Consider the following 25714-nt stretch of genomic DNA (forward strand, 5'->3'; position numbering starts at 1 on the left):
CAATATATACAAACTTTGAATCATTATGTTGTACAGCTGAAAGTAATATAATGTTTTATGTCAATTATACATCAATGAAAAAATTGTTGGTTTCTCAACCTCATGACAACTAGGTTTAATAATCTTAACCATTGGCATGAATCAACTATACCTAACATTTTAAAATGTCTGTACATGAGCAATCTTTAAAGCTATATTAGTCTTAGGCTCTGCCTCCATTATTCATAATTAAAATGATGAGCAAGATCTTCAAAAAATAGGAGGCCCATTTAAAGCTCTGCCTTTTACTAAATCTTTGCTGAATATTGGAAGTCTAGCACTAACAGGCATACCATTCCTGACAGGCTTCTATTATGAAAAAAGGACAACGGAAGTAAGGCCAATCTTTCGAAAGTTCTTTACATTAAATAGATGAAGTAATCTTAATCGAAACAATAAACACCAGCTCTGCCCCCATATGGGCTTGTTAAGGTAGCGGAGCCTGGTACAGTTGTGTAATTCAATGGTGTGGAGCCTGGGTTAAGCTCCCACCTTGAATCCCAGGGGGTCACAGTTCTCGTGGCTGCTGCCTGTCACTGAAGCGGTCCTCAAAGTTGAAAAGCATTTCCAGGGCGGTAAGTGAAGAACTGGGCTTCAGCTTTGGACAGGCCTGGGTCTGACTTCCAGCTCTGCTGAGTACTGGCTGTGGGTTCCCCGGCAAGTAGTGTTTCCCAGCTCAAACACTGAGATAACGATACCAACCTCATGGGCTTGTCTTGATGTTAGAGAAGGTGCAAAAAGTACTAGCGCTTTGCTTGCTGACCACAAACAGGGATGCAAATGGGGGTTTCTGGCATTCTATCAATTCTTTCCTGCCCTGGGGAAGATCTTTCCTGATCCCTCCTTCCTCTCCAAGGCTGTGCTGCCTTTACCTCCCCTCTTTGCTTACTTGTTAAATGTGGGGTTCCTGGTATTAGCCTGATAACCCCAGATTCTTACATTCAGGATTTCTCTGGACACATCATACCTCTTAGTGGTACCCTGATTTCCCAGAGTCCCCAGTTGTGTGTTCAGATTAGGTCCCTACAGTTACTCCCAGACACTTGGAAACTGGGAGTGAAGACTGGGTAGCGACCAGCCTTTCTTGGACCTGGTGCTGAGACTGAGTGGGGGAAGGCGAAAGAAGGAGCGTGGATGGGGTGCTTCTCCTCCAGAGGACAGATCCACTGAGCAAAAATAGAGGGGTGTGGCTTTGGGGGAGTCACAGGGATCTGAGAGCATGGAGGTGGGGGGTGGAGATACTCTAGTTCCAGTATCAACCCCTACAACTTCTCTGTAAACTGGGGTGCTCTCCATCAGCCAATCAGAGACCTCTCCCTCTGCCCTTGCCAACGGCCCCTCCTCCTCCTTGTTCATGTCCCTCTTCTTAGAACTGCAAATAAATCAATGACTGGGGTAGTTCCCTCTCTTCCCTTCCCTGCCTCCTGGTATAGGTGAAGGTCCACCTCAGAGAGCATCCAGTATAACCTCCCTCATTCTGCAGGTGAGGAGACTGTGGAAAGGACCCTCACGGTACAAAATGAGTCAGCACAGAACAAGACTAGGTCCAGCAGTCCTGTTTCCAAGGCAGCTGCACTGCACAACTGCAGGGGGTCCCAGTGGCCTTTCTACTTACAGTGTGAACAGCCTGTGTGTCCACATGCAGGGCCCTGTCTCCTGGCCAGGCTGCTTCCCCGTCAGTCAGAGGTGGGATGGACCTCCTTCAACACAGCAGACCTGGGGACCTTCCTGGCCTAGGTGGTCCCACACCCCTCACAAGGCACAAGGAAGAAGATAGACTGCCTAGGGGCAGAGCCAGCCCAGAGGTTCAGAAAACCCACACAGTTCCAGGCACTGATTCTGGGTGGCAGCTGGTGTGAGAGGCAGGTCCTCCCTAAGTGCACTGCACTTTGCAGCTTCTCCTCCAGAGGACAGAGCCGCTGAGCAAAAATTATGTGAGATTGGTGTGATTATCCTCATTTTCCATGTGAGAAAACTGAGGTCCAGAGAGGTTAAGTCATTTCTCTAAAGGCACCCAGTGACGGAGCCTGGATTTAAGCCTAGGTCTGTGGGGTTCCAGTGACTAGGCTCTTGCCACTGTCTCATAATCTCCCCTCTGTCTGTTCCCAAGGCTACCACCATGCCCTCCTCCAGGCAAAGACTGACAGTCTGCCCTGGCTGGTAAGTTCTGACGTGAGTGCCTTGGGCTCACTCAGTTCTAAACTCACTTACCAGGTGTGGGACATGGGACTGTAGGCAAGTCATGTCCTCTCTATGAACCTCATTTTTCCCCCTCTGTAAAATGGGCATAATACTATCTACCTGGTAGGGTTGCTTTGTGGTTTAGCTATGCTGATGTATGTATGCTGCCTGGGCCAGGATAGATGGGCCTCTGTGTGTGTCAAAATGAATGGAACTGACCGCTCACAGCCTGTAACTTTAATTTAATACAAATTCATCATAACTCACAAAATGGGCAACATTTAAAATAAAAATACTGCTGGGGGTGGCCCAGATTCTGGTAGCTGAATGGGTGGGGTGAGACCGAGGAATCCTCCCACCCAAGGGAGGCCCCAGTGGGCAGCAGTTGTGAGGTGGGAGCCCCCCAAGTTCAGCTAGTCTGGCTCCTTTGAGGTGGGTGTGGTCAGAGACCCCAAGTTCAGAATCTAGGCCCCAGGACTAGAAGGAAAAGCTAAGGCCTGGGAGACATTTCAGCTTGGTCCTGCAGGCCCGCTCCTGGGGCTCCTGTCCCGAACAAGGATAAAGCCATGGAGCAGGACACCTAGAGGCTCTGCTGCTTCAAAGCCAAGGCCCAGAGGTGGATTCCAACGGCAAAAACTGAAGGTGGACTTGTTCAACATCCATTCTAACTTTCTTCTATTGTGCCTTTTTTGTATGGATGAGGCTGGAAAGAAGAAAAGTACATTTCCCAGACTCCCTTGCAGCCCAGGTTCTGGGTCTGACTTAAGTTTCCCCACACAGAATCCCTCGTAGACATTTGGATCCGGAAATTGAATTGAATGTGGGGAGGCAGCCCTCAGGACATCCACTGACTGGCGTGGACAGTAGCAAAGTCAGCGTAGTTCTGCAGCCAGCGGCTTCTTGATGCAGGGGCTTCCTGCAGATGGGAGCAGTGTTCCTGGTCACAACAGACATGATGAATTTGGCGGCTGGGAGCTGTTCCTGGAAATTCAGCAGAGTCTGCTCCTCCAGCCCTTCCAGTGATTTTACAAAGCCACTAGGGACCTGGTAATAAATCCTTGTCTAAAGCTAAAGCAGCTCTTGTTTTCTGCAACAGGATCCCAACTGAGACAGATGCCAAGATTGATGAGGGGGGTCCAGCTGACACCCACCCCAGTGCTCAGGGCCTGACTAAAATAACTGGTCCCCACAGCCTCGCTACACCCTAGCCTGGTCACAGAGGCCTGGCTGGACCCTTGTTTGGAGCTGCTGGGGACCTCCACCATCCAGTGATGTTTGTCCTAAGTCGGGGTGTGCCATTATCTGGTCTTAAGAGCTGTGGGCAGGAAGGTGGTGGCACAGTGACTGTAACATGTGGGCTTAACCACTGGGTGCCTTCCACAGGCCACAACATCACTTCTACCCGCAGATAAGTGGGAAAATCATGAAGCTCTTGGTACAGGGATGGAAGGAGAAGGTGGTTCTCAGGCAACCCTGGGACTAGCTACCGCCTGTGTCCACTGTGGGCTGGGACTGAGGATAAAACGGCCCATCACTAGCTTGATCAGGGGCAAGTTTTAGGCCTGGAAGCATAAGAGGGTTCTGTGTCTCTTTCAGGCAGCCAAGTGCTGGCAACAACTGACACATCCTGAGCTTAGGGCATGTGGGCAGGAGGGAGACATAGGGACGCAGTCCCCTGCCCCTGAGAGGAGGGGGATGAGGGTTGGGCAGGGGCTGCCCTGAGGAGAAGCCATGTCACATCCTTGGACCAAAGCTGCATCCCCATTAAGGTCAGAGCTACAGAACGTCAATGCTGGAAGAGCTTCGGAATCGTGGAGCACAACCCCCATTTTACAGACAGGGAAATGAGGGTAAACAACTGGCCTGAGATCTCAGGTTGGCCCGGCTGGGCTGGAGTCCCGGCCTCCGCTGTCCGGGGCAGGGCTCTCACTGGTGGCCATGCTCAGGCCTGCGGTCTCCCTCCGCAGCACTAGATGCGGACCGTGTTGATCCGCAGCGGCTGCACGTTCTTGCCGTTGGCGTGGCTCTGCCCGGGGCTGAAGTAGGAGCAGAGCTTGCCGGGGAACTTCTCGCGGAAGGTGTACAGCCAAGACATGTCATCGGCGTTATAGAAGATGAGCAGGCCTTGGTCGTAGTCCAGGAAGACGCCCACCTTGTCGAGCTTGTCGCGGACATTGAGCCGCGTCCAGGGCTCGGTGCAGGCGCTGTACTGGTTGCCGTCGTGCATGACGATGCAGTAGAAGCCGCGGCTAGGCTGGATCTGGATGCTGCCCTTACGGCTCGCGGCTTCGTGTGCCAGCCCGATCACCCACTGCGTCTTCTCCGCCACCACCACCTCCCAGTAGTGGACGCCGCCACTGAAGGCCTCAGAGCCCAGCACCGACACCTCCACGTCGAAGCGCTTCGGTGAGTCCTGCAGCGGCTGTGGGTGCAGGTTGCCGTAGGCCACGATGGTGCAGTCGTCGGACAGGATGAGGCGCTGGTGGGCGGTGCCCGGGTCCAGGGTCAGGGCGGCTGGCACTGCCGGGGATGGAGGAGGAAGGGAAGATGAGTAGGGAGAAGGCGGTGGACCCACTCTATGGCGCCTCCCTGAGGACGGGTTCTGGTTGGCCCCCAGGAGGCTGTGTGGTGCTGAATACAAGCCTGCCCTCTCTGGGCCTCAGCTTCCTCCTCTGTAAAATGGAAGGGTGACAGCTAAGGTCCTTTCAGATTTTAACCTGGCTGCAGGGGACAGGAGCTATGGCTGCTTGTTCACGGATGGTGTCCTGGGGCAAGGCACACAGTGGGCACTCCACAAGATTTGTTGAATAAATATGAATGTGGTCCAGAATTGGGTAATTTCAGAGCTGGGAGGGAGCTTAAAGATTATTCGGGGGTTGGATAATCACCCTATGGGGTGCTTTGGAAATTTGTTGGGGTGTTTGGGTTGTCTCAATAGGTGGGATCTGGGGATGCTAAATGCCCTGTATGAAATGCACAGGGCGGTCCCATGCCCCCACCGATGAGTTTCAGACGCTCCACCAGATATTCATGTGGATGAAAAATCTTCACAATGACCTGAAGCTACAGTTTAATTCCATTTTACATATAAACATGAAATAACTTTTTGTACAGTTTTAATATATACTGAATGTTTTGAAATGCAATTACCATATAAACTGGGGGAAGACTGAATTTTTTTGTCTGGAATGTCACTGAGAATTGTTCACTTTTTTGGAAAATACATCTCTAAGAAGAACACCATTGACCAATAAAACCTACCTATTTAAGACTGCATTTGAGGCAGAATGGTGTTTTAGCCATGGTGTGAGCACCTGACTCGTTCATTATGTTTTCTAGGGTGGTTGTGAGTGAGCATCTACATACTGACATATACAATATTTTATTATAAATAATTTCCTTCTATTTTTCCTTTATATCATAGAGTATATACACTCATATACATATATATGTATATGTGTATATATACTTGAACTTGTGAAAAGGTCATACTATCTTTGAGACATTACAAATTATTTGTTATGAAAAGTAGATGATGGGTCTGAAAAAGTTGAAAACCACTGATTCTAGGCCAACTCTCCCATTTGACAGATGGGGAAACTGAGACCCAGAGAGGAGATGTGACTAGTCTCAGGTCACCAGGCAAACACTGGCAGAGTCAGGACTAATCAAGACCGGGTGGAATCCAGCCCCAGCGCTCTCTTACTGCCTGCCTCTCACTCAACAACCGCCACCCCACTCAGGCCCAAAGCCTTCGCCCAGACTGTTCCCTCCACCGCCTCATCTCTGCTTGTTGTAATCACACCCCATGAGGCTCAGTTCCAGGGCCCATCCTCAGGGAAGCCTTCCTGGCTGCCCAGCAGGTATGCTCACTCTTTCCTCTGAAATTCCTTACCTTTGTTTGTGCCCCTCTCCTGATACGTGGGGTAGTCTTCTGTGCCCATATCTTACCCCCATGTACACCAGGAGGGCAAGGACTGTATACTCTCCTACCAGGCTCTGCCTGGTGGGCCCAGTGCCCAGCACACGGCCTGGCATGCGGAATGTTTCCAGAAAGGCTCACCAAATTAAACTTGTGTTGGTCTTTGGGCAGGCAGCACAGGCTGGGGCACCCGGCTCTGGGCCGGCCACACTGGCTTAGCAGGTCTAGCTCTCAAAGTCTCATGAACTCTTGTCAAGGACTCTGTTTACTCTTGCCTCCCTGAGGGAGCTGATGCTCAGCCAGAAGGAGGAACCTAGAATTGGCTCTCATTAGCCTGATGAGCATTTCCAGGGCAGAGTAAGGCAGAGGGGAGAAAAGGAGAAGGAATCCTGTCACTAGTTCCTTGGAGCAAAGAAAGGACTCCTCCAGCTGGCTCTCTGGTGCTTTCCTCATCTGGCGGAGCGGAGGCATGAGTGCACGTGGCAGGAGCAACATCACCTCCTACTTGAGCCACCTCTGCTGGCTGCACATACGCAGAGAAATAAAATGCCTCAGTGATGGCAATCATCTCTAACAGGGGGTGACAGCCAGTCCCTGAACTGTGCTCCTGTTCACAGCCCACTGACAAAACTGGCCATTGACTTACAGCAAGCTGCTTCCATGAGCTCTGTCAGGGATAAATTTAGTCTTGAGTTTTACACTCTTCTTTCCGGTTCTTAGAAGTCAGAGGGCTGTATGGAAACAATGAGCCCTGTGACTAGAGGGGTCAATGGAAACACAATTTTCTATCCAGGGACACAGAAGACGGGAGCCATGAGAAGGAGGACACTGAGGCAGTGTGTGAACGTTTCGCCCTGTCATCTGGTCACAGCGCAGCCTGTCAGACCAGAAGGCTCCTGCCATGTGGAATGTGGGTGTTCCCACAGTGGGGTCCAGAGGTAGGAGGTGGAGGGGATGTAGGAAGTATGTGTGAGGGGGAGCTCGGGAGAGAAGAATCATCTAATCAGACACACATGGGGCCACTCCTACTGGCTGTGGAATGTGGGTTATACTCAGGTGTCTATGGCAGAGGGGCAAGAGGGACAAAGCGGGCACATTGCCAAGGGGTGGGCAGCTGCGGTTGAGTGCTCCACGGGAAACTGGGCCTTATGTCTGTGGTGCCCAGGATGATTTGAGGAGACCAGCGACAGGCAGAAACCGAGGTTAGAAGGACCAGTGGGGAGACTAGCACGCAGGCAAAGGGCTCAGCCCCATACTCTTAAGCCTAATAGGGCAACGTGGGCCCTTCCAGTGCCACTGATGAGTGGGGAGGACACCCTAGGAGGCAGGCAAGTGGGCTTTCAGTGGTTCTGAGATTGGGCCTGTAGGACGGAGGAAATCCTCACTGCACTGAGGGCTAACTCCTTGGCGCGGACCCACATGCTTGAAGCCCAGGGGACTTGCCGGAGATAGGACCTGCCACTCATTGGGTGTGCTTAGGGGCGGGGTCTGCCGTTCATTGGTCAGTTCTGGCAACAGAGGCGGGGTTGGGGGTGGGGTGGGACCTGATCCACAGGGGGCAGGGCCCAACAGCCCATAGGGTGAGGCTAGGGGCAGGGCCTGGCATTCTTATTAGGCAAAGGGTGTGGCTTGATTCTTAGGGGGCTTTTACACCCCAAAGGGTGGGCTGAGGTCCACCTCCTCATAAACAGAGGTCCTGTCTTCGGGCCTCTCTCAAGTCCTCCCGGAGGCTAGGGCTGACAGGAGTAACAGCCTTTAGACCAGAGAGGTACCCAGCTGGGGACATGGCAATACCTTTTCCCCCTCTGAGAAGTCAGTCCCTGTGTGGGGACTGGCAATCCCTCCACCCATCTTTTATTCTCAGGAGAGGTGACAGACTCGTCAGACAGACGCAAAACAAATCCCGTCCCCTGGGGTTCACAATTTTACAGGTCAGAGCTCTTTTCTAGGTCCTGGGACACTTTTATAAAAACAGAAAGCAGGCGCTGAGGCAGTCCATCTGGTCTCCAGGTGTGTTCTCCATCCATTTAAGCCTCTCTGAGACCTCAAGGTCAAAAGGCAAGGAGCGTGGACTGTGGGGGGCCCAGGAACTGTCTCCTGGTCACCATCAGCCACATACCGCAGTGGCCCAAGCGGCAGAGAAACCCCAAAGTCCAGCACCATCACTTAGCAGCGAGTGGCTTGTGCCTCTTTGTTCTCAAGGACAATCAGCTCTTTCCTCTGGCCAGGCCTTCAAGAAGTCTGGCCCCTCAGTCCTCCTGCCTACTCAGGCCCTCAGCTGCACAGTATGGGCATTCGAAAAACATTTTCACACCCTCTAGCTCATGGGACCAGTACAGCAGCTCCAGGAGCACAAATTACTATACCCATTTTTCAGAAGAGGAAACTGAGGCTCCAAGGAGATTTCTCTGAGTTAAGTGGCTTGCTCAAGTTGCCACTTTGGGTGGAAGCAGAGCTGGAACTTGAGCTAAGATCTTTCACACTATGTCCTTTCCCTTATGTGGCCCTAGAAAGCCTGTTCAGCAAGACTGAGGAACCATCTGATGATTCATGATAATCATAAGAAACAGGTATCAAGCATTTACTAAGCTCCAGGATTATTATCACAAATAAATAATCTTATTTAATTCTCCTACTTACCCTGGGAGACAAATCACACCTTCCCCATCCCTGTTTTACAGATGAGGAAACAGGCTCAGAGAAGGCAGACATTTGCCCTGCGTCACACAGCTAGGCAGTGAACATGCTGGAATCCAAAATGATTGGATTCAGATAAGCAGGAGGATGAGAGAGCAGCCCAGGAGAGGGAGGTGGCAGGAGCAAAGGAAGTAGTGTCTGGTGTCCTCTGGACAATGGCCACCTGGCCTGGGTGGGGAGGAATTTTGTGCCTGGGAGCTGGGGCAATCAGGCCAGGCAGTTGGAGGAGAGTTTCCAATGTCAGCTGAGAGGTGGGGCAGGGGTGTGGGTGGTGGTGGAGAGTGGAGGTTCCAGATCACGGGAGTGACAGGTGCTATATGGAGTTCTCAGGTGACCCAATAGGAAGGCTGAACTGGAAGGGGGGCAGGCAGGAAGCTGCTAGAATCCAGGGCTGGGTCCCTGGGGGCACCTGCCCCTCCCAACTGGACAAAAAGAGCCTTGGTTTTGGTAGAGGAGCCAGAGTGACTTCACAGGCCCTACAGACAAAGGAAGGGGCCCAGCTAACCAGGTCACTGTTCTGTGAACCCCCAGGGGCCGCTGTCCTTGGCAGGATGTTCAGGGCACACCCTACTGCTCCCTCAGCCCCTCTCCTACAGGCAGCTTTCCCTGGGGCAGCAGTTCTTAACTGGGGCGGATTTGCCCCATAGGGGACATTGGGCAATGTCTGGAGACAAATTTGGTTGTCACAACTGGAGGGGGTGTGTGCGGCATCTAGTTGGGTAGAGACCAGGGATGCTGTTAAACGTCCTACCATGCACAGGACAGCCCCCAAGACAAGGAATTATCCAGCCCCAAATGTCAATAGTGCTGAGACTGAGAAACCCTGCTCTGGGGCAATCAGCAAATTCCCACATCCATTTGTTCACTTGTGAGGGAGTCAAGAAGGGAACACTAGCACCCTTATAATACAGAGGAAGAAACTGAGGTTCAGAGGGAGGAAGTGACTTGTCCAAGGATGTGCAGCAAGTTCCTTCATTCACCAAATAATTATTGAGCACATACTTAATGCCAGGCCCTATTCTATTGGGTTGGCAAAAAAGTTCATTCGGATTTTTCCATATGTAACAGAAAAACCTGAACGAACTTTTTGGCCAACCCAATAGTAACAGAACTGAGAGCAGGACTCATTCATTTCTGTATGCATTCATCCACAAACATTTACTGTGCTGGCTGCTGGGGATGCATAGTGATGAATCAGACTCAGCCCCTGACCCCTCAGAGCTCATGGTCTAGTAAGAGAGACAGCCATGCAGACATTAACAAAACAGTGAGACCAGGAAAGCCCAGGGCTACCTGGAGAAATCCAGGAAGGCTTCCCAGAGGAGGTGTTTATAAACGAAGATGTGAAGGAGAGTAGGAGTTAGTCATCAAAGATTAAGGTTTGTGTCGAGTATTCTTGGCAAAGGGAATGGCATGTGCAAAAGTGTGGAGGAGAGGGAATATGGCTCATGTAAAACCTAAAGATGGTTCAGTGTGGCTGAGTGTGATACAGAGGGGAGAATGAGGGAATGGCTGGGCCCAGATCTCATATGGCCTTGACTGTCAGGCTGAGGTGCCTGGGTTGCCTCTCTGAGCTGTGGCAGCTGAGATAAATAGAGCTCCTGAGACCATCTGCCTGAGGGGCTTCCCTGGGTCAGGGGAGGGGACAGGACCTTTGGAGGGGCTTCTTGCCTCCTTCAGTTATGCTGCTTCACCCATGTGTGGCCCTCACCCTGCTGGGTCCCAGTGTGCAGCTCTCTCCAAGGCCGGGAGCACACAGAGACCCACAACCCCAGGAGGAGAGCCAAGAGCCCCACCCAGTTGGCTGGAAAGTGGGCCCTTCCCCCAACTACTGCCCCCTTTGTCAATGAGGGCACAGATCCAGATTTAAGGGTTCTAGGAGATGTCCCTTCACTTTTGTGCAATTGGTCATGATGCATCCATCCAATGAGGTCTTCAGTCACCTGGAGGGGAGCCCCATCCCTGTCCAGCATTCACACCCTCAGTGATTGTCCTCAGTCCTTCTCCATCTGTACCTGAAGGCCAATCGTGAACATCCTGGGATCATTCATGCCCCTGCCCTCCCCACCGCCTTTGCCTACACAGTTCCCAATGCCGGGGATTGTCCGAAGGCACCTCCAGGCCCCACCCTTTCCTGAGTGGGAAAGCCCTCAGTTTTCAGCACTCAGTTCAAACATCATCTACTCAGTGTTCCCCTGGCTCCTCCCTCACCCCATCCAGAGCCTCCTGTTGTCCCTCTGGGCTCCCATGACCCAGTGTAAGTCCCTCATCATGGCCCTGGTCCCACTGGACTACCAGAGTCTGTTGTCCCATCTGTCTCCCCTGATCCTGAAAGTGCCTCGAAGGACTTTCAGTGTTTGTAGATCGAAAGAATGAATCCAGATAGGTGGAAAGAGCACTGATTGCTGTGTGACCTTGGGAAATCAGTGAGCCTCTCTGAGCCTCAGTCTCCCCAGCAGTCTTCCTGGGTTGGTAGTATGAGGTCAGAGAATGCCTGGTTAGTTTAGTAGGTAAGGGCACAGGCTCTGGGGTCTGACGTGTCTGGGTTTAAATCCTGGCTGTACCATTTACAGGTTGTGACCACGACAAGTTCCTAACAGCTCTGTGCCTCAGTTTCCTCATCTAAAAAATGATAATAACAGTGTCTACCTCTTAGGGAGAAGTCTCCTCTATATCCTTGTCTCACCTCTAAAGGACATTGAGCCTGACTCAGGAACACAGAAGTTTCCCTGCTGCCAATAGGTTCCACTCTGATGCCCTTGTGGGTTGTGTGATCTCGGGAAGGCGTTGACCTCCCAGTCTCAGGGTCTACTAACTCTACTAGAAACCCATTTCAGACTTTCTCCTCTCTCGGCAGATTTCCCACGACCTCCTCTAGCCCATCCTCATCTCAGAGGACGACCTTGCTTCCTGCCTTACTGGGAGAGGTGAAGAGAATTCCCAGGAGCCCCCACCACTGCCCCCTTTGCTTCGGGGCCCATTTGTTCTACCTTCTCCTGGCTCCCAGCAAAGGCAGAGGCAGATTCCACTCCTGGCGGTCACCGCAGCAACTCTCTCTCCTTCACCCTCAATTCTGCCTTCTGCTACTGGATCTTTTCCATGCCCCCCACCCCCCATATATGCTGCCATTTCTTCTATCTTAAACAAATAGCCACTGCCACATTCTCTCTCCTTCCCTTAAATAAAACTCGTTGAAAGCACTGTCTCCACTTCCTCTCTCATTTTCTCTTGGACGGCCTCCAGTCAGGCTTTTGCCTCTATTGCTCCACCAAAGCAGCTCTTGTCAAGGTCACCAAGACCCGGAGAACAGTCAGTTCTGATCCTCCCACACTTGGGGTCACAGCTTTGCCACCACTATCCACTCTCTCCTCCTCAAAACACTTTCTACACTTGGCTTCCAGGACAGACGCAGGTCTTCCTCCTATTCTCTGGCTGTTCCTTCTTGGCCTCCTTGGCTGGGTCCCCCTCCTGTCCTTGACTTCTAGGAGCGGCCTAGGGCTCCATGTGTTAGAGTGGCCCTCTCTCTTTTCTCTCTACCCCCACTTCCTAGGTGACCTCATTCAATACCGTCCACATGTAGACAACGCCAGCCCTGACCCACCTCCCGTACTGCAGACGTGTCATTCCCACGACCTTCTCCATGTCTGCACTGAGACTTCTAACTGGCATCGCGAACCTCACGTGATTACAACTTCATCCTCCCAGTCACCTCAGCCAAAATCGTTGTAGTCTTCCTTGTCATTTTTTTTCTCACACCTGAGATCCAATCCGTTAGCAAATCCTGTTGGCTCCCTGTTCAAAATAGATCCTAAATCCGATCACTTCTCACCACCTCCACTGCCACCACCCTGCTCCAGGCCACCATCATCTCTCACTTGCATTGTTGCAGTAGTCTCCTAACCTCCACCCTTTACCCGCTGCAGTCTATTCTTAACCCAGCCCCCAGAGGGATACTTTAAAAACTTAAGCCGGCTTATGTCACTTCACTGCCCCAAACCTTCCAATGGCTCCCACCTCACTCAGCATAAAATTTAAAGTTTTCATATGGGCCTCCAGGATCTCATGGTCTGGCTACTGCTACTGACCTGACCTCCTCACCTCCACCCTCCCTCTCACTCATTCCACTCCAGCCACGCAAGTCTCCTTACTGTCCCTTGAACATGCCAGGCTTGCTCCTGCCTCAGGGCCTTTGCACTTCCTATTCCCACTTCCAGGAACACTCTTTTCTCAGATACCTATGTGGCTCATTCTTCTCTTTCCTCCTTCAGGTCTTTACTCTACTGCCTCCTTCTCAGGGAGGTCTTCTAACTGGATCCCCTACTAAACGTTCAATCCTACCTCAACATCCCTTAGCCCCTTTCCTTATCTTTTATCATTATCTAAAAAACTATGTATTTTACTTATTTTTGTTTTCTTTCTCTCTCACACCCTAGGATGTAAGTAAGATGCACAAGGGTAGGGATTTTTGCCTGTTTTGCTCACTGCTATATCTCTAGTACCTAGAATAGTGCCTGGTGTGAGGTAGGTGCTTGATATATCCTGTACTCATAGAGTGAATGAGTGAACCACCCAGGGCCTCAGTCTCTTCATGTAGAGAATGGGTACACTATTAGAACCTATCTCTTCTTGTGCTGGTGCCCAGCACAGGCCCTGGAACATAGTAGGTGCTCAGCAAGGCACTCTTCTCATCCCTCTGCCCAGCCCCCATGTCATGTGTAGAGCAAGGGGTGGGCTGGGCTGGCCCCCATCTAGCTCCAACCCGTGATAATCCTTGCCTCTTCCTGAGCCCTACTGGAGAGTGGCAGGAAGGGCCTTACCTGGGTGGATGTCCTGGAACAGGGACTTCCAGATGGTGTACTGCAGGGGGCCTGTGTACTTGGAGGTTGGGAAGTCTTCATAGGTCAGATTGGTCTCATGGATTTTCCCTTTGAGCCTGGAAGGAGAGCAAGAGAGCAGGCCACATTGGGGGCTGGATTCCTGTCCCAGCACCTCAGGGCAGCTGGCATAGGGCGAGGTCATGTGTGGGGAGTCTGCTGGACCCAAGCGCCGACTCAAGTGCCTGCTTGTGCCACTTCCTAATTCTCTAGCTATTGCCCTCAGTTTCCTCATCTTTAAAATGGGTACTATGATAACACCTGCTTCCTAGGCTTGTGAGGATTACATGGCATAATGTATGTAAAATGCTTAGCACGGTACTTGGCTCAAGGTCAACACTGAATACATGATGTTAGCTATCAGTATTGGTCATTAACAAACCAATAATTAAGTGTTATTATTATTAAAGGCAGCTATGGAACTAGAGAGACCTGGGCTTGAATCCTGGCTCCCCCACATACTAGACGAAGGGCCTTGGCCAATTGCTGTAGCTTCTTTGTGTCTCAGTTTCTACATGTGTGAAATGGGGATGGCAGTGGTAACTACCTCCAAGGGGCTATTAGGATTATAATAATTTACATATTATTATTTATTATATATAATATCAACGTTATTATAAATAATATAATAGATAATATAAAACACATATTTGTAATATAATATAAAGCACATAAAACAAGTAATATCCTATATGATTATAAATATTATATATAAAATAATATGAATACATAAAGCTTTTACCCTAGGCTCTGGCACATAGCAAATGTCCTGTGTATTTGATGGAGATTTGAATGAATGAATTCTCTGCTAACCACCCCATCTGCCTCCAATCCCACCATCCCACAAGGGCCAGGGAGGGGATACCCCCTGGAGAAGACCCACAGCAGGCAGGTACTTACCGCTCAGACAGCGAAGCCACTCCGGCCAGGAAGGTGTGCCGGTCAGTTTCAGCCAGCCGCTCCTGCAGGATCTGGGCCCCCTCCTGCACCTTGCGCAGCTGCTGGCTATAGCGCTGGACTTTCTGCTCAATGTCAGTCAGTGTGCGGGCCGTGTCTGCCTCTAGCTCCTCCAGCATGGCCTTCTGCCGTTCCCGCAGCAGCCGGTGCAGCCGCTCAAAGACCTCCCCAATGGTGGTCCGCAGGCTTTTGGTGGAAGACTGTGGAGACAGTCATCAGGGGTCCGTCAGGGAGAGTGGATGGGGTGATCTCCGGGTGAGAGGAGGAAACCGAGCGTCTTGGCACGCACAGAGGAAAGGGTGGGAAAGGCATGCCGGTGAGGGGATGGCACATGAAAAGCATGGTGGCAGGAGAGAACTGGCATAGCAGGGACAGCAGATAATTGTTCTCTGTTAGGAAACTAATGAAATGGTCCAGGTGAGACAATGAGGCTTGAACCAGGGGAGCAGCAGATGGACACGGCTTGAAAGACATTTGTAGGGGAGCCTCTTTGACCCTGGTGACCAACTGGCTGGCTGTAGGGGTACAGGAGAGACAGGTGTAAGGATGATGTCTAGATTTCTGGCTTGGTGGTGGGAGGGATGGGGAAGCTGGCAGGAGACGTGGGGGGCAGGGAGAGGATGCTGAGTTCAGTCTAGGAGACAGTGAAAATTTTATTTATTTATTTATTTGGCTGCGCCACATGGCTTGTGGGATCTTAGTTCCCCAACCAGGGATCGAACTTGGGCCCACAGCAGTGAAAGCGCCGAGTCCTAACCACTGGACCACCAGGGAATTCCCTTAAATTTCTATTTTTAAAAAAATCACTCATGGGGCCCAAGCAAAGATGACGAGATTACAGACGTTAAAGAGCTTTATACTTGGCAACGTGCTGGGCAAAGCTTGGTGGTCACTAACCCTGTCCCGCCACCCCGAGACCCTCTGGCCAGGGAACAAGAGCTGGGGGGTTAAAGCCATCGTCACAGGAGACAAGCATGGACTTTCGTGGTTCTCTCTGCCCCCAAGGGCACTGCCAGGCCCAGGAGGGGTTGAGTGGTAAAGGGCACAGCTTTGGTGCCCAATGGCTCTGGGTCTCCAGCTGTGGCAACCTTAGTTGCCTGATATCTCTGAACCTTAGTTTTCTTATCTGGGAAAAGGGTATACAATGACACTGCAGGTCTATGGTAAGTGAGGGAACATTCACAAAGTGCATGGTATTGTTTGAGGTGCAGACCCAGAGCCTGGTTATTAAAATACTGGAACAGCCACAACCTAGAAGTCTTCATGGAGAGATGACTTCTGAGCTGGGGCCGGAAGGATGGGCAGGATGTCAGTTGGGGGGTGTGGGCAGCGGGCCGAGGGGACAGCACAAGGCAGGATGACACAGGGTACACAAGTGCGGCTTGCTCAGCTGCAGCTGCAGCGTGTGGGGCCTGCCTCTGCAATTTGACTTTGTGGGATTCTGGCTGGGAGTTCACAGAGTCAGAGACCCTGCTGTGATCAGTGCCCAGGGCTCTGTGGGAGGCTCCACAAAGGCTCAATTAGGGCCTGTTCCCTCCCAGTCTTCGTGGCTGCCGGCTGCCTGTGGCAGGAAGAGCTGCTGGCAGTGGGCCAGCCTCCCTGCGCATGCCCACCCAGCACGCAGGGCAGACAAAGGGGGTGGCGGAGAGGCTGGGGATGAAGGGCCAGGCTGCCTGTGGCCTCCCAGAGCCCCCTCACCCAGGCAGGGCCAAGGCTCCGGCAGCGGCAGGTCACGGTGGGGAAGCTGGGGCCTGCCCTCCTGCACCGTCCGCCACTGCCCTCCAAAGAGCCCCAGATCTCATGGCCACCCCTTCCGGCTCCTCTTCGGCCAATCTGCAGCAGCGTTTGGCCCAAGGGCCACCCTCTACTGATAGAAAATTCTGGTTTGCCTCCCACCTCTGTGGCTGCTCCCTCCCTGCCACCCCTGTTCCCGAGGACTCGTCCAGGCTGGCTCCTTTTGGTCACACCCCGCAACTCCCCCTGCTTTGAGGATGGCTTCCAAGTCCATTTTGAAGGTCTTACATGTCTCCTGAGCGCCACATTCATCTCTCCACCTGCCTCCTCCACGCATGCCCCTGGGTCCCACCAACTCACTGGTTCCACGTGTCAACTCCACATCTTTGCCAACAAACTTGCCGCCAGAGTGATCCTTCTAACGTGCAAACTGGGTCATAGCCAATCTCGTCTTTAGGAACCCTTCTTGGCTCCTTGATGACTAGTACAGTGCTAAATTTCTTAGCCTGGAATTCAAAGTCCTTAATCTGATCCCAGCTTACCTCTCTAGTGCTGCTGCATCGTAATTCCAGCTGCCTAGAGTGGACCCCTCCCCCAGCAAATGCTTTATTCAACTGACAAACTCCTACTCATCCTGCAAGACCCAGATCAAAAGCCACTTTCTCTGTGATACCTTCCTTAACTTTTCCAGGCAGTTAAATAGTTAAATGTTCCCAGAGCATTTTGTAAATGTTCTGAATATACTGCCCCACATTTTATGTGGCTTCCCAGTTAGTGGATGAACCCCTCCTGGTAGGAATGACATCTTCCTTAGCCCTGCATCCCAGAGCCTGGCACAAGGCTGATGGTCAGGACCTGCTTGAGAGGTAAAGGAGGGAGGGGTCGTGCCCAAGATTGCTCTGTAGAGGTGGGTGCAGACTCCACCTTCTCTCTCACGTAGGGGCCCAGTGTCCCCAGGACAAGAGGAGAGAAAGAGGCTGGGAGAGGGCAGCTCAGAAGCGGAACATCAGCCACCCCAGGAGCCTGAAATATGTCCCTGATGGGTTCTCCAGGCCTACCCGGCTTGCAGCCCACAAAGCCAGAGATCTCGCTGAGGACATTCCAGCATGAGGCTGGAATATGCACTAGGCTCAGACAGAACTGGACAGTAAGGTCTCAATTAGCTACTTATTAGCTGTGGGGCCTTAGGCCTGTCCCTCAACCTCTCTGTGCCTCAATTTCCTTGCCAATAAAATGGAGACAACAACTATTCCTACCTTAAAAGGTGTATCTTTTTCCCCCACTCATTTGTTCCACAACTATTTACTGTGTGCTAGACACTGTGTAGGTTCTGGGGAATCCTGCAGTCATGGAGGTGACATTCTGTGCGGTTCGGCGAGACAATGAATGGGGAACACAGTTCCCAGCACAGAGAAAGGTTCAGCTAAACTGGTGTGTCCCATTTACTCTAGTTTTTTCTAGGGCAGAGCCAGCCCCGCCCCACTCCCAATCCCTTCAGTCACGACTGGGAGAGCAGCTCCCACCCTGACCCACCACATCCCTGGGAACACACTGGGGCTTGGAAGAGCTGGGGCCATTTCAGAACAACACCCTGCCAAGAATGCGTCACTCGGTCAGGGCCGACCAAGGAAAACATTGGGCTGGGGGAGGGAGATCAGACGGGCCCTCAGGCCGGGCCACTGGAGGGGCAGGCGCCACAGGAAAGCCGAGTCAGGCACCAGGTGAAATATGACCTCCAAAGCATCCATAGGCATTTCTTGTATAAACATCCCAGTCCAGACAGGAAGCAGGGCTGGGGGAACTGGAGGGGAAGGTGGCCCCAGAGGACACCCCAGAGGTAGACAGATGGACAGGAAGGCAGGGGAGGGAAAGGTCAGTGGAGAAAAACAATGCGGGTGGGGAGTGGAGAGAAGAACAGAATGCTGGGGAGAAGAAACAGACCACAATATTCCCCTCTCATCCAGACAGAGGTTTCCATTTGCTTCTCTTCACCTGAGAGGTGTGGGATCACCGGGCAGGTGGGGAAAATGAGGCTGTGAGAAGCAAAGAGGCCAGAGTCCTGTGACCGCTTCCCATCTGTTGCCCACTGAGGGTCCAGCCCGGAGGCACTCCAGAATGTTCTCTGAAGAAATGTTCGTCATGACCTCCCTAAGACCCCACAGTGGGTTGGTGGCCAAGCTGGGGCACAGGTCTGGATCTCCAATGGCCTCTCCGGGCCCCAGGGGGACCTCTGGAGGCCCAGAGCATTCCTAAGGCTCTGCTCCAGCTGCTGCTGGCAGTAGCACCCCTGCAAATGGAGTGGAGCCACACTGAAATCACCCAAGAGCTTAGCAGCCAGGCCTGGGTCCCCATTGCTTGGTTCCAGAAGGGCAGCAGAAATCAGGGCAAGCCTTGCCCAGTTAGAGGTATCTGTGGGGGACTTGGAGGGAGCCCCTTGGAAGTGTGCTAGGATCCAGAACATCACGCCTAGAAGGAGCCTGGCAGAGTCCCTACAGCACAGATGGTTAGACTAGGGGCCCAGATAAGTATGCAGTTTACCCAAAGTCACACAGCACGGTAGTGGCTGGATCAGAACCCAGGGCCTTCCTCTCAGGTCAAGAAAAAAGGCTTTTCTTTTCAAACCACTGTGGCCAGAGCCTGCAGGGTTTGACGCTACTTTTCAGAGTCTATATCTCCACAGTCAGAGTTGAAGAGGGGAGCTGATACCAGGGCTGAGCCACAGATCATCAGGAGGGCTTCGAAGGAACATTCTCAGGATTGGCTCCTTGGGCAATGGGTGTGTTTAGCAACGGGAGGAAAAAAAAAAAAAGAGACTAGGTACATTCTTCCAGCCCCGCAGGACGCCAGGGTTTTCCAAAGGGTCCCTGGTCCCACCTCAACTTTCACCCAAAGCAGGAAGGGAGAAAGGATCCCACTTGCCCTCAGTCATCTTGGAGTGGGTCCCCGCCCCATTTACCTTCAGGGAAGCCCCAGCCTCAGCCCCACCCCCATGCCCCGGCCTAACACCTGGAGTTTGGACCCTCGAAGCCCCGCCCCCATAGCAGGCCCAAAGCCACGCCCCTCAACTTCCCAACTGGCTCTGCCCCCACGAAGCCCCGCCCCCACCACAGCCAGCCCCGCCCCCACGTCCAGGGCGGGCTCACCTTGGTCTCCGCCAGCTGTCGCTTGAGCAGCTGCAGCGCCTCCGTGTGCTCCCGCTCACTGTCCTGAAGGGCCTGAAGCTGCTCCTTCAGCTCCCTCTGGAACACAGACAAGATCGGGATGGGGGCGCGGGCCAGAGCCGGCCCGGGTATTCCGTGGTGATGCAGAGCCCAGGCCCGTCCACTGCGGGCGCTGGAAGCTATCCTGGCCCCGTCCGTCTCCTGCCCCAGCACCCGCCTCCCTTCACAGTTTAACAACCACCACGTTCCGCAGTCTGTCTCCTAAGTATCTCCAGAGTCTGTTCCCATCTTCCATCTGGAGTTTTGCAACAGCCTCCTCTCTGGCCATCCTAGGGGCTTCTGGTCTCCCTGTTTCCAGTCTACCTCCACATACTTTCTGACCCAACCTGATTTGCTGGCCAAGGCTCCTTGCTTAGAATCCTCTGGCAGGAACCAAGCCTGTACTGCTGTCCAGGGCTACGACTGACTGCCAACATCTGCTGAGCGCTTCTGGTGGGCTAGGCACTGTTCTTAGACCTTGGCTTGTCATTGAATCCTCTCAATAACCCTGACGTAGGCACTATTATCAGCCCCCTTTTCCGATGGAGAAACTGGTACAGAGAGGTCAAGAAACTGGCCCCGAGGCATACAGCTAAGCATGCAGGGGTAGTGCCAGAAATGGAACTCAGGAAGTCTGGTTCTGGAAGCCATGATCGTGACACCAGGTGATATGTTTTCTATAGTGATGACATGATCGTGACACCAGGTGACATGTTTTCTATAGTGATGACACCCATGATGAACAACAACAAAAATCCATGATAGACAACAGGTCAAGTTTTTAAATAAGGACAGGATCGGTATTACTCGTTTTTCCTTTGCATCTGTTTCCTATACGGCTCAGCATGACACTGCTAGTCATCTTGTCTTTATTTAAAAATTTGATATTTTGTTCATCATGGGGGTTTTGGCATTAATTTTGATTTTTAAAAATTGTATTAAATATTATCTTGATTCCTGAGTTTTTGGGCGCCTGCTTCAATTTTGCACCTGAAGCAAGTGCCTCAGTCCCCTGTCCCTAGTCCCACCTCTGTCTCCACCATCCTTCCCCCATCATTCCCATCCAGCCAAAGTGGTCTTCTTCCTGTGCCTCGCGCTGGGCTCGTTTCAGCCTTATGACTTTGCACTTGCTGCTTCCTCTGCCTGGTGCACTTCACTCTCAGATTTTCTCCCTGTGATTCCTTTGTAGCATTAACGTATCAACTCAGATGCTGCCTCCTCGGAGAGGTCTTGCCTGACCAGCCCAGGCGCAGCAGCAGCCCTTCCACCCTCCTGTTTAGTGGTCTCCATAGCACCTCCTGCTATCCATGATCTTGCTTATTTGACATTGTGTTTACTGTTCATCTCCTCATTGGCATGTGAGTTTTATGAGGGCAAGAATCTTGTCTGGCTTGTCCACTGTTCCATCCCCAATGCTTAGAATAGTGTCCAGCACACAGTAGGGCCTCAATAAGTATTTGCCAAATGAATGAATGGGGTATGGAGGCTGGTGGCCCCCAGTACTTCTGGACTTGTAGCCCATTGCATCACAGCTCGTTGTTCTTCTGGCTGTCCGTTATCCATCCCCATGCAGGGCAGGCCCTCCCTACCGTTTTCTCTCTATATCCCCTGTACCCATCAATGGCCTGGCACTGAGACGGGGCTCAAGGAAGTTTGCTTTGGGAGTGAATTTCCATGGAAACAGCCTCTGAGCAGGGCCCGGGCTCCCTAGTCAGCCTGTGCTGTGATAGATGCCAGGGAGTTGACTTCCCTGTTCACACTCACCTCCTGCCCACTCATCTCATCAGAGCAGGGAGGGCGCTCAGAAAACATCTAGTCCAACTAATTTTACAGACTAAATAGCAACATGAGAAAATGGTCATGATGACACACTAAGGGAAGCATGTAGAAAACAAAATGATCTGTGCTTACTATCTCTTATTCACTCAAGTATTTATTGAGCAATTATGATGTACCAGGCACTGTTGAGGCACTCGGGACACAGCAGAGAACCAGACAGATGCAGTCCCTACTAATAGGGATCTTCCAGTCTACTGGGGAAGACAGATAATAACAAGGAAAATAATAAAAGAATCAGAGAGCTACCCGTTATGGTCTATGCTCTAGAGAAAAGAAAGCCGAATGGGATGGGTGGCGAATTTAGGTAGCGTGTCAGGGAAGACTTCTCCGTGGAGGTCACACCTGAGATGACAGCTGAAGGATGAAGAGGAGCCAGCCTTGAAAATACGAGTTAGATAGAAAAATTGGAATAGCTGGTTTTGTGGGAGTAGAGAGCTTACACAGACATAATGACTGGAACTCTGGTAGCCATCTCAGGCTGTAAGGCAACCAGAAAGATGGGTGTGACAGGCTGAAACCAGAGAAATAGAAGGAAGATGCAGCCTGGGTCCCTGATGGGGTAGCCACACCATCACTGCACTCAGTGATGTGCTAGGAAGCTTGCCCTCTGGAAAAAAGAAAAACAGCCCCGATTTATACTGTTGGCCAATTTCCTTGGTGTAAAGGCTCCCCTCACAGCCAATTTGAAACTCTCCATGTGAGGTCACCGGATGCAGAGCTGGGAAGAGATTTGCACAACTAGTTCTGAGGAACTGGGACAAGCTGGCTCTGGCACACCACTGCCTGTGGTCCCGTCCTATAGACCTGTTTTACGTGGGAGAGAAATACACCCCTATCTAATTTCAGCTACTCTGGGCAGCTCTCTATTACTAACAGCTGGAAGTCATTCCTAATAGATTCACGTGCATCAGAGCCACTGGAACAGACGGATCGTGTTCACCTAAGAGTACAGAATGACTACTCCTCTCTGACGGCCTGAGGTCTGTGCAGCTTGGGACATAGTCTGCTCGAGACACAGATTTTGAGGAGATGAACCAAATGCTACAACCCTTCCCCTTGGTGGTCCTCATAGACCCAGCCACCCAGGCAGCTCTTCAGATTCTCTGAGAAAACTGCCCTGGAGGCCATGTTCCTCACATCACTCAGGGCACCCCAGGGACACGGTCAAATTCCTCCCTGCTTTCAGGGCCAGGGAACAACGGGATCCCGGGAGTAATGGAACACTCATTCGTCCATTCCGCAAACATGTGCTGAATGAGGCCTCCTTGGGCCCCACATGCTGCTGTGTCAGCGACAGGGAGAGCTATGGGGTACGAGTCCCAACCCATGATGCCTCAGGAGGTGTGCAGATTGGCTGGGGGAGACAGGGACATAGACACTCACATAACAGTGGACGCTGGAATAGTGGTACGGGACCCCAAAACTGCCCCTCCTCCACGTTCCCCGTCGCAGTGAAGGGCACCCTCACCCCCGCTGCCATCCAAGCCAGAAATCTGGGGGTCACCCTTGACATGGCCCACGCCCCCAATCCAATCAGTCATCAAGCTTGCCCTGGAATTTGTTCTCTCCTCTCTATACCCACCACCCCGGTTCAGTTTTCATCACTTCTTTTCTGGACTGTGGCCCCAGGCTCCTCCCTGCCCCACAAAGCAGCTGGGGTAATCGTTTGACAGGACAGATGTGTCCCTGCCTCTCCTCCCCGGGCCACTCTGCAGGGTTTCTACATTGTCTGGGAAGAAGGGCATGAAGCCTGAGTGTGGCATTCAAGGCCCTTCACTACTGGCCCCAAATTTCTTCTCCAGCCTTTTCTTTTCATCCAGACCTGTACTGTTCAATACAGTAGCCACTAGCCACATGTGGCTATTTAAATTTAAATGAATTTAAATGAAATACAATTGAAATTCAGTTCCTCGGTTGCACCAGGGTGCACATTTCAAGTGCTCAATAGCTACAAGTGACCAGTGGCTACGGTATCAGCACAGATGCAGAACACTTCCATTATCCCAGAAAGTTCTACTGGATAGCGCTGCTCTAGATGCACTGAACAACTTGCCATGCTCTCTGCCAGGCCTTTGCACATGCTGTTCCCTCTGTCTGGAATGCTCACCCACATGGTTTTCTCCACTTGTTAGGCTCATGCTCATCTCGTAAGATCTAGATCAGACATCACCTCCACTGAGAAGCCATACCCCAAACTCCATTCTGTCCTCAGACAATCCTCTGTGTACAGAGCCTTCCCTCACACTATCTGGCACACACTGCATTTTAACAGCAAGGTGACCTGTCAGTCTTCTCCATGAGATATGGGTTCTTAGGCCAGGGACTGTGTCAGATAGATTTTCACACTATCAGTACCTAGGACAGGGCCAGGCACAGAGTTTGCGGAATGAATCTGCCCACAGAGGAGGCTGGGCTGGGTCAGAGCTCACCTCCAAAAGGGTAGGAGGAGACCCCAGGGAGGCAGCTCTCCTCAGGTGGGCTACTGAGCCTGAGGGAACAGCTAACTTAGGAAAAACAAAACCTAGAACCCACAGAGCAAGACTAGGAGGCAGCCTGTGCTTTGTCACTTCCTCTGCCTTCCCTCCTTCCAGGCCTGGGACCAGACCTGATTCCCTGGGTTAGGAGACTGGCTTTGCCACCCACTAGCTGTGTGACATTGGGCAGGTACCCTAACCTCTCTGTGCCCCAGTCCCTCGTGTGTGAAATGGGGATAACAATACCTCCTAGGGTTGGGAGGGTGAAATGAGATAACAGTAAGAAGTGTTTAACCACAGTGGAGAGCCTGGCCACACTGGCTGCTCGGGAGACAGAGAGGTCGCCATGTCCCACGTGAGGCTCCTGGGTCACTTCTCCACGTCCCCACCATTCACTATGTCCAGGCCCCTTCTTTCCTCCTCAGATGGCCAGAGCAGGAAGGAGCCCCAGGGACCATCTGGTCCAACCATCTGGATTTCTTGAACAAGAAACTCAGGTCCAAGAAAAGTGACTGAGTGGCCCATGGCCACACAGCTTTACAGAGAACCAACTGGAAAATTTCCTCCCAGCAAAGATCAGACAGGAAACAGGAAGCTGTTGATAAACTCCTAAGCAATAGAGCTAACTGTGAGGAAGGACGCTGGCCATGCCAGAGGCTCAGAACCATGTCTGGAGGTGGCATGGTTTGGGTTTGAATTTCACAGGCATCATGTCACTTAATTCTCACAACAGCCTCATGAGGTTAGTGCCTTTATCACTTCAGTCTCACAGAGAGGGAAATGGAGGCTCAGAGAGGTCAGGCAGGTTGCCTAAGGTCACCCAGCTCATAAGAGTCAGAAGTGCGGATCTGAGTGACTCCAAAATCCATGCTGGAAACCGCTCGGCCTCTCTGCCTCCCGCTCAGTTCAATACAGCCATCACGTCCGGGCACCCACGGTCAGGCGGTGTGCCAGCCGTTCCGAGTCTACAGTTTCTAGGGGAGGCAGAAATGCAGATAGGTAGACTGTAAGGGAGAGCAGGACAACGCGGAGGGAACACCAGGAAGCCGGCTGTGTGTGTGACACCGTCCCTCCCACCTCAGCTTCCAAACCTGCGAAGTGCAGCTAATGACAGGGCCGGCTCTGTGGTTGCTGTGAGGATTAGGTGACTTAATACCTGACCTGAAGTGAGGCACAGGAAACGCTCAGTCACTCGTAGTCATTGTCATTATCTTCACCATAATTATAATTGTATGTGGGGGCTTCCCTGGTGGCGCAGTGGTTAAGGATCCGCCTGCCACTGCAGGGGACACGGGTTCGAGCCCTGGTCCAGGAAGATCCCACACGCCGCGGAGCAACTAAGCCCACCTGCGCGCCACAACTACTGAAGTCCGCGCGTCTAGAGCCTTAGGCGCCCAACGAGCTCCGCAACAAGGGAAGCCACTGCAGTGAGAAGTCCCTGCACCTCAATGAAGAGTAGCCCCCGCTCGCCACAACTAGAGAAACCCCGCGGGCAGCAACGAAGACTCAACGCAGTCAAAAATAAAAAATAAAAAATTGTATGTGCAATAGGGACTCAGAACTGTGGGAGTTTCTTGGAGAGAGTTTATTTCTGACAGGAGGATCAGGGAAGATGGATGGATGGATGGATGGATGGATGGGCAGGGTCCCTTCAAGTCTCCAGGGCGGGGCCAGAGCATTCCAGGTGGAGAGAACAGGGGCACACCTGGCGCGTGCAGGAAGTGGGGGGCAGTTGGGGATGGCGGGAGCCAGGTATGTGGGTGGAGTCAAAAGCTGGAAAGGCCAGTGGGGCTAGCA

At 52.1% G+C, this 25714-nt stretch overlaps 1 protein-coding gene across 2 annotated transcripts in view; it reads right to left on the reverse strand.

Annotated features, from left to right (window-relative positions):
* TRIM62 (tripartite motif containing 62) overlaps positions 1–25714 on the reverse strand; it is a 34172-nt gene continuing 8458 nt past the window's right edge. For both annotated transcript variants that reach the window (XM_036872131.1, XM_036872137.1), the window contains exons 3-6: positions 19548–19643; positions 14614–14870; positions 13657–13772; positions 1–4740 (exon numbers count right to left, since the gene is read on the reverse strand). In XM_036872131.1, the coding sequence (XP_036728026.1) occupies positions 4190–4740; positions 13657–13772; positions 14614–14870; positions 19548–19643 (1020 nt within the window). In that variant the 3' untranslated portion in view covers positions 1–4189. The remainder of the gene's footprint in view (positions 4741–13656; positions 13773–14613; positions 14871–19547; positions 19644–25714) is intronic.

The sequence above is a fragment of the Balaenoptera musculus genome, chromosome 1, assembly GCF_009873245.2.
Source record: "Balaenoptera musculus isolate JJ_BM4_2016_0621 chromosome 1, mBalMus1.pri.v3, whole genome shotgun sequence".
Lineage (NCBI taxonomy): Eukaryota > Metazoa > Chordata > Mammalia > Artiodactyla > Balaenopteridae > Balaenoptera > Balaenoptera musculus.